This window comes from Plasmodium reichenowi, chromosome 11 (genome assembly GCF_001601855.1).
Source record: "Plasmodium reichenowi strain SY57 chromosome 11, whole genome shotgun sequence".
Taxonomy (NCBI): Eukaryota; Apicomplexa; class Aconoidasida; order Haemosporida; family Plasmodiidae; genus Plasmodium; species Plasmodium reichenowi.
Window position 1 is genome coordinate 1417206 of NC_033656.1, and position 16029 is coordinate 1433234.

At 20.9% G+C, this 16029-nt stretch overlaps 1 protein-coding gene across 1 annotated transcript; it reads right to left on the reverse strand.

Annotated features, from left to right (window-relative positions):
• Positions 1-423: 423 nt before the first annotated feature.
• Positions 424-13221, reverse strand: PRSY57_1136800 (guanylyl cyclase; the record flags this gene model as incomplete). Its single annotated transcript, XM_012908330.2, has 1 exon — positions 424-13221. The coding sequence occupies one exon, from the start codon at positions 13219-13221 to the stop codon at positions 424-426; it is 12798 nt and encodes a 4265-aa protein (XP_012763784.2).
• Between the last annotated feature and the right edge of the window lie 2808 nt (positions 13222-16029).

The window sequence follows — 16029 nt, forward strand, 5'->3', positions numbered from 1 at the left end:
ATAAATATAGAATAAAAGAAATATTCAAAATTGTGTATATACCAAGAAAAAAAAAGAAAAAAAAAAAAAAAAAAGGGAAAAGAGTATGTTATATATACTTTAAAAATATTTTATTTATAATCCACATATTATATATATTTATTATTATGGTTAAAACAAAAAAATAAATAATCAAATACATTATATATGGATTATACATTTTAATTAAATGCAGAATAAAATGAAATGTGTTAATAAGAAAAGCATAAAAATATATATATATATATATATATATATAATATTATATAATAAAGTAAAAATTAAGTATATTTTTAAATCACACAAATTTAGTCATCTATATGGTTAAATAAATTAAAAATATAATATAATATATATATATATATATATATATATATAAATTTTTATTTTTTATTTTTTGAGTTTTTACAAATTCGACTGGCGATCGTTAACATTTATATAGAATAAATCATTTTTCTTCTTCTTTTTTTCATCGTATGAATGAATATTCTTAGAAGAGATACTTGAATGTTTTTTCTTGGCAAAGATATTTTTGACTAAATAATTTTGTGTGCTAAATTTTTTATTAAGTAGATAGTTTTTATTTTGTAATAATTTAGAGTGGTTTGAGGATTCTACTTCTTTTTTATCTGTAATAATAAAACATTTAACATCTTTGTATATAACTCTTATTGTTGTATGTGGTTTAAAAATGAATCTATTTTTAAATTGCTGTAATAAGAAATTTTTAAGTGTTTCGGATACATTAATTTTTCCAGGAATACCATTACTTTCCATTAAATTCCCTGTTAATACATCAATACCCCAAAGATCGTATCTTAATCTCCCTGAACCAATAACACCACCTACGCAAGAACCATAATGTAATCCAATTCTCATATTTAAATTGGGAATATATAATTTTTCTCTTATTTCTTTAATAATTCTAATCATAGAATAGGCCATTTCTAAAACACGTTCTGTACCATCTACTGGATCATAATCCTTATTATCTTCAGTAACTGGTTCACTAATAGCTACATAAGCATCCCCAATTGTACATAATTTATATAATCCATATTTTGTACTATCGTTATCAAATTTTGCAAATAGCTTTTGTAATAATGTTAAAACTTCAGATGCATCTACACCATTTGCCCATGATGTAAATCCACAAATATCAGCAAAAAGAAATGTCAATCTATCATGTGTATATGCTAATTTTAATTTATCTTGTTGAAATTCTTCTAATACATGTTTGGGTAACATATCATTTAAAAGTTCTGTTGCTCTATTTTCTGTTTTCTTTGCACTTTCATTTGCATAAAAGGTCCGTCTATCTATTGATTCTTTACAATAGGTAGAAATTAAATTAAAAGCTACATACCAAGGTATTAATAATACTGTTGAATCAGTTGTTATAGTTTTTACAACACTTGTAGCTATAAAGGTTAATGACATAGTAATAAATAACAAATCTACTAAGATACACGTTTGGAATAACATTCCTGTGTTATGATGTAATATAACTAAATAAAAAAAAAATTCGATTGTATCATTTGTCATCCATATCGTATATGATGTTGTCTGATCTGTTTCGGATATAGCCCATAAATATGCTATGGAAAATACACAAGCTGCTGATATGAATAATAAATTTAAAAAGAATATCATCCATTTTATGTTTAATAAAGATGATACTTCAGGCCGTGTTCTATAATGAAATAAAAGCCATAACACAAATCCAAAAAATGTATATACTGATCGTACTGACCAATATGCAAAATAGTTTATATGTAATGTTTGTGTTGCTCTTTTATGATCAATAAATACTATAGAAACCGTACTAGATATTAAAGTTTGCATAACAAATGTAACTAAAAATATAATTAACGCTTGTTCAATTGAATTAATATTTGATTTGTTACTATAAAAATGTGCTCTATATTTTGCTTCTAAATTTTTATCACTAAATTTTAAGAATATCCATTCACTGTTTAAAGCAATTATTCTTTTAGATGATTTATCTTGTTCTCCCTTTTTATATGATTTATTTTTTTTTTCTTCCTTATTTTTTTTTCCAATAAATGGAAATATTTTAAATATATAAGAAAATAAATAAAAAAAATTAAATGATTTCTTATTTGAATGTATTTTATTTAATTCTTCTTTTTCTATGTCCTTTTTAATATTTGCATCTTTTCTTATATTTTTCAAATAATTTTTTTTTATATTACTTAACTTTTTATGATACATTACATGATATACATGATCACTGTTATTACAATCATTTGGAGTACAATAACTTTCATTACAATCTTTGCACCTTTTGGAACACATTAATATGTTTTTGTAATCTTCTTCATTATGTTCAATTAATTCTTTACTTACATCATATATATTATTATTATTATTATTATTATATATATTTGTCTTATTATAATGATTGGTTAATAATAAATCATCATCTTCTTCAATATTTTGTCCATTAGGATATTCGTTATTAGTATGTATAATATTTCCTGCGTTTAAATGTGCATCTTCATAGGATTTTCTATTTGTATTTACACTTTTTAATTTTATTTTATTTTTGTATTCATTTATTGGTTCATTTCTTATTACATTTTCATTCAAATAATATAATGAATCACTTATAGAAAGTTTATTCATACCAATACGTAGATCTTTTATATCGTCAAAATCTTTATGACTTTCAATATATTGATTAAAATTTGTTGCTGTATCATTATTAAGTCCATTATTTAAAAATGTCATATTATAAAAATCTTTTTGTTTTAATTGATATCCAACAGCTGTTCCTATTTTAAGGTTTCTTAATTTTATAATTTCACAATAATGTGTATTCACATCTTTAATATATTCATTAGGTAAATCATTCAAAGATAGATCTTTAAGATTTACATAATAATTACTTGTATCACCATCGATTGTATTAAATGTATTCATATTATTATTTATTAGTCCTTCATTTATATTACAATAATTATTTTGATTAATTTTATTTGAATAATATCCAAGAATATTTTGAGTCTTATCATAATTTAGATTATTACTTAAATCATCTTCATATAAGTCTGATATAAAATGACCTTTTTTTTCTACATATTCACCGAGAAATGGATAATTTAAGCCGATCACTGATGTCAATAGATAGGTTGTCATGATACCTTTTCCTTTAATTTCTGTTTCTTTCTTTTCATAAATTAATGTTTTATCGTCTTTAACTAAATTATACGTAGCTTCAGATATATGTATATAATCAGGTTTACCTGTGGTTTTCATTCTTGATGCTGTATTAACAGTATCACCAAAAAGGGCATATTGTGGTTTCTTTGAACCGACCACACCTGCAATAATTCGTCCTGAATGTATCCCTACTTTGACTCGTATACTTGTTGGTTTGTTATTATCAGTATTAGTATTATCATTTTCTTCTTTGTCTTTATTGTGAGAGTCATTTACATTATGTGTATCATCATTAGCAACTTCAAATGAATCATTTTTCTTTAACATCATTTTTGAATTTTCATATTTAATATGACTACTTACATGAAGAATGGATAGAGCAAAATCTATAGAATCATGTGCATCTTCTTGACCTTTCATTTGATTATATATTTGGTGATTATTAGCATCATCTTCTTCAAAAAAATCACCATCATCATCCGAAGTATTAACATTATTATTATTATTATTATTATTGTTATTGTTCAAGTTGTTATTATTATTATTATTATTATTATTATTGTTGTTGTTGTTGTTGTTGGTGTTATTGTTATTTTTTTTCTTCTTTTTTTTTCTATTATAATAATAATAATTATTATTATTATTATTACTATATTTATTATTTTCCAACTCGTCTTCATCTTTTTCCCTTTTTACCAAACCACAAGCTGCTAAATATGTTTCAAAAACTGTTTCAATTTTTGTGCAATTAAATTGTTCAGTGCATTTATCAAAACATAAAAATAATCTGTCTAATACTTCCACAAGACGAGTAGGTTCAATACTGGCCACAATATTTTGAAAATCATATATATCACAAAAAATTATGGTGACAGTACTAATGTCCTCGGCTTTTAATGAAATAGGTATACCTTCTTCATTTAATTCAGAATATATCATTTCGTCAACAACAAAAGGGGGTAACATTGTATTTAAAATTTCTCTTTGTTTCCTTCTTGATGATTCTACTGAATATTCTAATAAGAAATTTTTTCTTTGGTTATACTCTAATCGATAACCAACAAAGCCAACAAAAACATCGACACCAATAAATAAGGGTATATAATGTGCTAACCCTTTTTTATCTAAAAAATGATCACCATTAAATCGTATAATGAATAAGCCCAAAAATATAATATTACATAAAACTGCATTAACAAAAGGTAATCTTAATATAACAAATGTATATAATGGAAATAGAACTGCTTGAAATACTCCATCGATATGTGTCACGGAATAGCTAACCACATGGTACGTTATTATTAATATAACTACAGCACTAATAATTTTATTAAAATTTTCTATAAATATATTAGAGAAAAATGTTGTAACAGTTGCAGCTAATAGAACTAATTCTAATAAAAGTGATAAGAATAATATAAATACATCAGTAGATGCATCTGATGGCATATTCCATAATTGGCTCAAAGATGATTCTAATTTCCAAACATATAAAAAGAATACTCCTAATAATAAAAATATAAAACGATACCAAGGTGTGAATGTTTTATAAAATTTATTTTTTTTATGTATTTGAAATCCTGATTCTAATTGCATATCCTTAAATGCCAAAGTAAATCTATTAATTAAATGACTGACTTTAACTATTTCTTTTTGTGCATTTTCATTTTTCTTTTTATTATTAATTGAACTATTTGAACTAGTATATGAAAATTCAGACAGTGAATCATTATCATAATATTCAGCTCTATTTTGAATTATATGATAATATTTTTTATTGACATCTAAAGCTTCAGGAATGTTTTCCATGCGTTCGTTATTTTTAAAATATATATGGTCTTCATTTATTCTGAATCTTTTCCCTGGGGGCAATAAATCTACTAAAAATGTATTTTTCAATGGATTTAAACAATTCTTCATATCAGCCATTATAGAATCATCTATTCTGGAATTAATTACTTTATAATCTTTTGTTGTCTTAGAATTTGATGGGAAATCATAAAATAAATGACTATCGTTAAAACTATATGTTGTATCATTTTCCGTGAAATCGTTTTTATAATCCATCATATTACTATTAATTAAACTTCTATCATCACTTTTTAAACCATCTTTTTCTTCATGTTTATTAGATATTTTATTATCATATGATTTATTATCTATATATTTTGAATCATTTATACATTCTCTTTTTCTTAAAGAAGTAATACTATGATTCATTTCATAATCTTCATCACTTTGTTTTATATAATCTGTTTCATTTTTATTATCACTCCTGTTGTTGTCGTTCCTAATGGAGAGATTTCCTTTTATCAAGTTATTTTCAACTTGTGTATGATTAAATATATTTTCATAATTATTTTGAATATGGTTCTCTTTAAATTCCTTTTTGTTATGATCATTATTATTATTCTTATAATAATTATTATTATTATTATTATTATCATTATTATTATTATTATTATTATTATTATTATTATTATTATTATTATTATTATTATTATTATTATTATTATTATTATCATCATCATTATTATGATCATCATTATTATCATCATCATTATTATTATCATTATTTTTAAGATTAATGTTATTATTTTTTGTAATTATGTTATCATTTACATTCATGCTTGTATTTTTATTATTTTTTTTTTTTTTTTCATTCTTAAAAGAAACTAAATTTTCCTTCGCATGCACAACTTGCTCTGATAACACAACTTTCAATCCTTTATACGTTTGCTCTTCATCCACATGCATATTTGACTTACTATAAGAACTATCCTTTTTAAATTTACAATTTTTTGATTTCAGTAAAGAATTAGAAATAAAGGGGTCCTTTGAAAATTGCTCATTACATTTATTCTGATCCTGTTCAGATTTAAATGTATGATGAAGTAAAGGATGTTCTCTTATCATATTTGTATCATATTTTTTACTATAATTTCTTTTAAATTTAAATTTAATTTTTTTTCCTAATTTTCTCAACTTGAGAAATTTATTCTTACCGGACAAAGAGAAAATGTATTTATTTTTATTATGTTTTTCTTGATATTGTTCAAATAACCAATGATTTACAACATTATATATATTGGGAAATAATATGGATTTAGTGAAATTAATAAATATATATGAAATAATACATGTACTAAACCATAATATTAATAGTACATATAAAGGGGCCCACAAAAATGATTGTCTGAAAACTTCTCTTATATATTCATTTGATAAATAAGCAAAACATATAAAAAGAAGAGATGGAAAAAACACAAATAAAAAGCAACCAAAACAGGTTATAAGTATAGACGGAGACCATAAGGATCCTTCTAAGAATAATCGTAATATTGATATCAATAGACATCCTATAAAACATATATTTCCAAATGTATTAATTGTAATAACTTCACCATTGTTCAAATGAGAATTTTCTTTAAGTGCTGCATATGCAAAAAAGTATATAATCATTGAATAAAATATAGCTTCAAAAATCCATGGTAAGAATTTGAAACAATTCATATTATATCTTCTTCTACTTAAGGCATAAAATAATGGTATATTATATAATATATCATAATTTAAATTATGTTGTAAAAACATATAATATATTATAGGTATAAAAACCCAAAATATACTAAAGAAGGTATATAATAATTCTGGATAAATTTTTACACAACTCCAAGAAGCATAAGCTTGATAAAAAAAAATTGGTAATATAAGAAGTATGTTTTTAAAAAAATTCCAATATAATATAATACTAATAGTATATAAATGTTTTGATCCATATATAAATAATAATTTCCTTAAATAACAAAATTTCTTTATACAATAATCTGAATATCCAGCTGATATAATACAATCTGATGTCATTATACTTACACCTATATTCGCTTCTTGTAACATTGCTATGTCATTTGCACCATCTCCTATAGCTAATGTATTTGGAGTTGGATATAATCTATTTTTTATTAACTGTACTAAAAATGCTTTTTGTTTTGCTGTAATTCGACAAGCTATAACAACATCACAAGTACAAGCCATATTTAAAAAGTGTGTTTGTAAATCAGTATAATTTAAGAAGGTTTGTAAATTTCGACCATTAACTAATAAACATAAATTTTCATATGGTTTCTTTTCTTCCTTCTCCAATTGAAATAATTCATATAATGCCATACCTTCTCTTTTTAATTTTTTGGTATTACTATTTTCTAACGCTGCATGAAATATTTTGGTATGTTTATTTAAAAATTTACATAAAAATGAAACATGTAATGAATATTCTACATTATCACCTGTTAACATCCATATTCGTATACCTGATTGATTTAATATATCAATTGTCTTTGGTACTTTTTCTTGTAAACCATTTTTTACACCTGTTATTCCTAAATATATTAAATCCCTTTCAAATTCCTCTGCAACCTTTTCTAATCTTTGTTCTTTATTATATATAGATGAGCAAGCATCATCATACATTCTTTTATATTTAATAGTTTCTTCTTCACTTAAATATCTAAATGCAAAAATCATGGATCTTAATCCTTTCACAGAAAATTTACGTAATTGTTTTTCTAATCTTCTATAACGTTCTTTATATTTATTACATTCGCCATTATTTGTATAATAACAATCTTCTTTGTCTTCATATGCATAGGAATACTTTTGATTTTCCATTGCATCTAAATTATTAGAATCATAATGATAATTATAGGAATAATTACTATTATTATTATTACTATTATTATTATTATGTTTATCATTTTTATCATTTTTATCATTTTTATTGATATTGTTATTATTATTATCCAGAGTACATTCACCAAATAAAACCTTCGGTGTATTATTCTTAAAATTTTTCAAACTCAGGGATTTACTTTTTTGGAATTCTTCTATATTAATATCTTTACTTTTTAATTCATTATATTCTTCCCGTTTTTGTTTATATTTCTGCATATTTTTATTTCTTCTCTTTCTTGAGTATTTTTTATCCAAAAATTTACTATATTTTAAATTTAGTAAGGATAAAATAGATGAATCCGAACCTTTTACATATAATATAGATCCAGATTCCATTGAGTCAGGTTTTACAACAATAGACATTTTCCCTCTTCTATTTGTAAATTCATTGATCCCTATAATGGACCATTTATTAAATGAACCATCAATCTCAATACACATGGTATTTTTATTTCTTAATACTAATCTATATCCTAAAAAACTGGAACTATATATTAGGCATTCTTCATCTAATGAACTCGATTGATATTTTATAGCATCCAAATATATATGTGATTCAAAGTTGTTATTATTACTACTCATATGGCTCATGTGTATACTGTTATTATTATTATTAATATATTTATTATTACTATCTATATGTTTTACGTATTTATATTTTTCTAATTCATTATAAGAGAGTTCCATATTTTTTCCTGCTATTCCTGCATCTGTTCTTTCTTCAAATCCTATATCACTCTTTCCACTTGCAAATGATACAATTTCTGAATTTTTTTTTTTCTTTTTACTAAAAGACAACTCTTCGTTAGGATAACTTTCTACATCACATCTATTACTTAAAACATTATTTATAGGAATTAATTTTTCTTTAGATATTTGCTTAAATGAAACAGCACTATGTCTTTTATTAAAAGATCTATTAATTTTTTCATTGGTATAATAATAATTATTATTATTATTATGAATATTATTATCATTATGAATATTATTAAAATAACCGTTCTTGTAATCATTAGTTTTGTCTTGGTTATTATAGATTATACTATTAGATTTAAAATCTTTTATCCTTGAGAATAAATTTCTATTGTTACTCCCTTTCATATGTAGAAACCTTTTCCATCTGCTTGTTTCTTTTTTTTCAAGTCCTTTATATATATCTGATCCTTTATAAGTTCCAGAACTTTTTTTTCTCTTTCTATAACTTTTATCAAGGAATATTTTTGATTTTAGTTTATTTCTTAAATAGCTATTTTTATTTTTAAAGGTATTATTCATATGTCTATAATCGTATAAGCTTCTTTGATTAGAAAATATTTTTCTATTATTACTGCACGTTTGGCTTCTTTTCATTCTATATTTTTTGTTATCGCTATATTCTTGAATTTCTCCACAATGGCTTACATTATCAAAAAGTGTTTTTTCTCTTTTTCTTTTCGCATTATCTTGGTTAGCGTAATAATCTGTGGATGTTTCGAAAATTATATCATTTCTATTTTTCGTATAATCACAAGAAAACTGTTTATTATTATTATTATTATTATTATTATTATTATTATTATTATTATTATTATTAATATTATTATTATTATTATTGTTGTTGTTGTTGTTGGTGGTGGTGTTAATATTATATCTGTCCATATTATTAGAAATTCCTTTAGAACTTCTAGAATTTGTATATGTTAAATGTTTATTTCTTATATAATCAAATTGTATAAATGGTGTTACAGCATGACATAACGTCATACATTTAAAAAATTCATCAATATAGTATCCTCTCCAACTTTGAGAATTTAAATCGTTATATATTTTTGTATCATTAAAATCACATCTTCCTTTAACAGAACTGGAATTCATATTTAATCTAAAACTTTTTGGTCTTGGGAAATTTTGTTTCATCAAAAAAGTTTGATAATTTCTATCAAAAAAATATTGGTTCTTTATTGATTCTTGTGTATATCTATTATCTTCCCATTGATCACTTTGATTTTGTTGTATATTTTTTGTTTGTTTGTTTGTTTTTTTTTGTTTGTGTTTTTGGTGTTCATCTTTTTCATCTTTATCATCTTTATCATCTTTATCATCTTTTACACTATTATAATAATTTTGTTCTGTATAATGAGAATAGGTTTTAGTACTATCCATATCATTATTTATATCTAAGTTATCATAATTTGAAGAACTATAATACATTAATTGTGATACATTTTCATCGTCAGTTTCTGATGAACATGTAGATGATAAAGAAGATGATAAAATAGACGAATTTTGAAAGGACTGATATTTATTATATGAATTCAAATTAATATAACTAGATTTTTTTGCTTTGCTATTCCATGAAGAGCTATATTTGTACTTTATATTATTTATTTTTTGGTCATTATTATTATTTATTATATCTGATGTGTTGATTATAAAATCCTTTTTATTATATTTAGAATTGGTATCTTTATTTACATTACTATTTTTCATATTCCCTTCATTTGTATTATTATATTCATCATAATATATATTATTATTATGTGTATTATTTGTATTGTTCTGGTTATTATATATATTACATTCCCCATTTTGTTTAATATAATCATTATTACTATTATAATTATTATTATTTTTATTTTTATTGTTATTGACATCCTTATTATTGTTATTGTTGTTGTTATTTACACTGTCTCTGTTTTTGTTGGTATTCATTTTTTTATCAGATGTATGTTCATACTTATCTCTAAGGTAATTATTCCCTTCGTCAGAAATTAATTCTGTTGGATCATCAAGTGTTAGATCATTTTTTGAACTCACATTATTTGAAAAATCCCTAACAAAAGAAATTTTCTTTATAGATGCTTCAGAAGAAAACTTCTTCTTAAATATATTTTTATCATAAGAATTAAGTTTATTATCATTATTAGATTTAGCGTTATTATATATTTTTTTTTTATTTTTACATTTGGATCCATATGTCTTTCCTGCTATAGAACACATATTAAATGTCATATTATTGTTTGTTAAAGTTCCTGTTTTATCTGTAAATATAAAATCTACATTTCCTAGATCTCCATGCATATTTGAATTTAAACATAATCCCCATCCATATTCATCATAATCATTTAGGTTATATTTTTCACTATTGTTATGATTTATATTTAATTGTTTACTTCTTCTAAAAACATTTTTAGATAAATCTTCTGAAATGTTTGTTCTTTTTTTTTTGAAAAAGGGAAAAATTTTTTGGAGAAGATTTTTTTTTTTCTTTCGATTTATTTCATTACTATTTATTAATATTCCTTTTTGATTAGATTTACTTCTACTATTTAATGATATATGTTTATTATTATATGTATCATCTTTTGTAGTTCTATTACTTTTATATGCATTGATTCTATAATTATGATTACTAAATTCGCTTTGCAATTTATTGTCATTTTTATTATTATAATAATTATTATTATTTATGGAATGAATCTCAGTTTGTTCTTGACTTTTCTGTAGATAATCGTTCTGTTTATATTTATTATTTGATGAATCTTCAGAGACATAAACATTTTTTGAATTATTTACATTTTGATATTTTTCTTTACAAATATTGTTATTATTATTATTATTATTATTATTATGATCCAACGTTTGGGAATGCCCATTATTATTTGTTCTCTGAAAAATATCTATAGACGATTTTGAAAATGTAGTTTGTTTATTTTTATCTGAACGTATAATACTACCGCCTGCCGAACTTTTATTATAAAGAGTATTTGACTGTGATATAGATTTAATTTTACTTTTAATACTATAAAAATATCTTTTTATAGTTTTTAATTTATCAAAAGTACCAAAAAAGCTTCTTCTAAAATCAGATGCGCGTTCAGTATTTGTAGAGGAATATCTATTGTTAGTAAAATTTTTACTACGGTTATTTAAAAAATAAGTATATTTTTTAAAAAACGTATGAGATTTATCCATTTTAAAATCACCTAATTCATTATCCATATCATCAATAGTAGATGGTTCTGATGTTTCATAATTTTCGAATGTACTTATATGATTATCATTTTCAATAAGAATGCTTTGTAATATAGAAATTAAATCTACTGATATTAATATACTAATAGGTATAATATTAGAATATAATAATGTGTATTTAACTATAGATTCACATATATTATCTTTAACAGTAATTAAAAAAAAATGAGAACCATTTCTAAATTTATCATCTTCAGTCCATTTAAATAAAACAGATATAAATACACATATGAATGTAAAGATTAAACCGATAATAGTATAAGAATTTAATTCTTTGTTTACATATCCTAATTTGTGTTTATTATTAGATATATTTTTCATAATTTTGGTATCATTACCTGTATATAATATAACACCAAATATATATTCAGTATTTTTAATATGAGAACCTTTAAATATAACATTGTTAATAGATAATGAAGTGGCACGAGGATGTGCATCTAATTTTAAAGATCCATTAAATGATTCCATATTACTATTAGGTTTCTCACAAACTATTCTACCTCTAATATTACTTATTGCATATATAGATGTTTCATTTCTTGTTTCATTTACACAATATTTTTTATTTAAATTAGTTTCTCCATTAAGTAATGAAGTTTCAATATATACAACTCCTTCTGAATTATTACAACTTAATAAAAGAATATCTGCAGGAACTTGTTCATTTTCTATTAATCTAATTATACTACCAACTGATAATTCCATCCATCTTACAGCTTTTAATTGGGAGTTTGGTCCATCCAGCATATGGCATAATCTATTATTTATTTGATAATCTATATTAGATCTTCTAGAATCTTCATATATATTTTTTATAATAGACACACATATAAAGAACAGAAGTAAGAAAAAAGAAGAATGTTTGGAATAATACATATAATTACTCAGATTTTGATATTGTGGGATAAATTCTAATAAGGAAATTAATAAAAACCATATATTTGGTAATCTCAAAAATTGTTCATATAATCCTTTAAATATAAATGAATATTTTCCGTAATTTTTTGAGGATATTTTATTTGATGGAAAACTAATTAATTCATCAGTTTCTGTTGGATTTATTTGAATTTTTCGAAAATCCCATAAAGGTTGATTATTTGTATCTTTATATAATTTCTTTTTCTTTTCCATCCATGCTGCTTCAGCAGTTGTAAAATCATGATTATTATTTTCATTTAATTTTTTCATATTATTACCAAATATTTTTCCTGAATATTTCACTTTATATCGTACATTAGATTCGTTGTAATTCTTTTTACTATCTGACATTTTTTTTTTTTTTTTTTTTTTTATAAAACTTAATTGTTAGATAAAAAAAACCATAATTAAAAACAAATACAAAAAAAAGGTACACACATAATACATTTATTAATACATATTTATATGTCTGTACAAATATGCAATTTTTTTCCCTACTTTATAACATAAAAGCATAAAACTTTTACAAGGGAATTATTAACAAAAAAAAAAAAAATAAAAAGTAAAATAATAATAAAAAAAAAAAAAAATAATAATAATAATATAAAAATAAAAAATTATTATGAAAAGTACAAATATGTAAACATACCAATCTATACAAAAACACAAATAACCAAGAATTAGTACATTTACAATTATATAAAAATATATTTATATATATTGTCTGCATATAAAGTCACCATATTCAAAAGAATAATTATAAAATATTAAGAGGATGAACATGAAATATATATATATATATATATATATATATATATATATATATATATATATAAATATATATGTATGTATGTATGTATGTATTTTTATTAAAACAATTAAAGAAATCATTCTTACATATATATTTATGGCACTTTAAAAAATTGAACACAAAAAAAAAAAAAAATATGTATATATATATATATATCAATATAATTTATATGAATTTTTACTAAAAAATATATATATTATCCTACTATAAATATAAATTTTTATATTATTTTTTTCATAATATTTTTATAAGTCTATTCGGAAATTATATGTTAATAAAATACATGTATAAATATGTGTATATTTCTAATTTTTTTACCTTGGGAAAATTTTAAAAAAGAAATATATATATATATATATATATTATATTACATATACATATAATGAAGCATATCATTTCTTTTAAAATGTATATTCATATATATGTAATATGAAATAGAATTATTTTGGACATACTAAAAATAAAAATAAAATAAATAAAAGGTATAATATTAAAAAATATATATAATACAAAAATGATAAATATATAATATATTTTTTTTTTTTTTTTATGCATGTATAAAATTTATTACTTTTCTTTTTTGTAAGAAATATATTATATTTATATTTTTAAATCAGACACTCTAATATATTCAAAATTACATTTCCCCATTAATTATTTCATTTCAAAAAAAAAAAAAAAAAAAAAAAAAAAAAAAAATTAAAAATTTTTAAAAAATATATAAAATAAATAAAAAAAATAAAATTTATTTTAATTATAAATATAAATTTATTTTTATATTATACAACTATAAAATTTAGGCGTATTGTGTAAAAGATATTATATATATATATATATATATATATATATATATATATGTATATTTATTTATTTATTTATTCATAATATACACATATAATCTAAATATTATGTAATAATAATAAGTTAATTTAAAAATTGTAAAAAAAAAAAAGAAAAGATAATAGCTGTAAAAAATGATTTATAATTCATAGTACAAATAAATATAAAGAACGGAACATATAAAATGAAAGAAGTAATGTGCATATTTTTTTTTATTTTTTGTCAATCTTATAAATTTATGAACTTTTACACTGTACAATATATATATGCTTTCATAAAGATATAAATACTTTTCTATTTTTAGAAAAGGAATAATATTTAATTTGATTAAAATATGAAAAAATACTCTAAAAAGAGAGATTTTTTTTTTTCCTTTATATATTAAAAAATTATATCATTTTTTAAAATATTGAATAAATAAAAAAAAAAAAATCATATATAATATATTTTTGAGGTTTATTATTCACTCCAACTATTATGTAATAATATGAATACCTAAATAATGTTATAAGTATATATTCTCGAATAATTTATATTATTGAACATAATATAGTATTAATATAATTATAAGGATTTAAAAAAATAAATGAAATATATTTTTAAATACTGCTTAAGAACATTGAGATTTTAAATGTTTAAAACAACTTTTGATTCTTAATTAAAAAAATATATATATACTTATATATGTTTCATTATATAACCAACCTATTCTTTTTATATTATATATGTTTAAATTTTTTAAATAAATTCGTTGGAAGAAAAAAAAAAATTTATATATTAAGAATATACCTAAATTTTATACTTGTGACTTTTATTTTTTTCTATTTAATATATTGCACCATCAAAAAAAAAAAAAAAAAAAAAAAAATATACAAATATACAAATATATATATGTATATATTTTATTTTGGATGGTTATGGAAAATATATTGATCTACAACTTAAAACTGTTATTTTATTTTATTTTAAGATAGGTAGGAAGAATATACATTAAATATATGTGTAACCAAATATTAAATTTTTTTAAAATTATATATACATATTTTACTTTTTTTAATATTTATAATATAAATAAAATTTTCTTAACCGCTTTTTTTTTTTTTTTTTTTTTTTTTTTTAATAAATGGAATAAAAAAAAAAAAAAAAAGAGAGAATACACCATTGAAAAAAATATATGCATACATTAAATTTTTAAATAAAGGTATTTTATTATATATACATGGATAAATATATTTAATTGTTTTATTACAAATGATATAACTTTAAATAATTATAGATTATAGTATTTCAATAAAACATTTCTTGTAAGAATTATTAATAAATATCATATATATATATATATATATATATATTATGTATAAGGTATATAATTTTTTTTTTTTTTTTTTTTTTGTTGTTTTAATATACACATATATAAATAATATCTGTGGACTATAAAAAAAATAAATATAATAATAATATAAATGTGGTATTTCAAAAAAAAATATATACATATATTTATATATTAA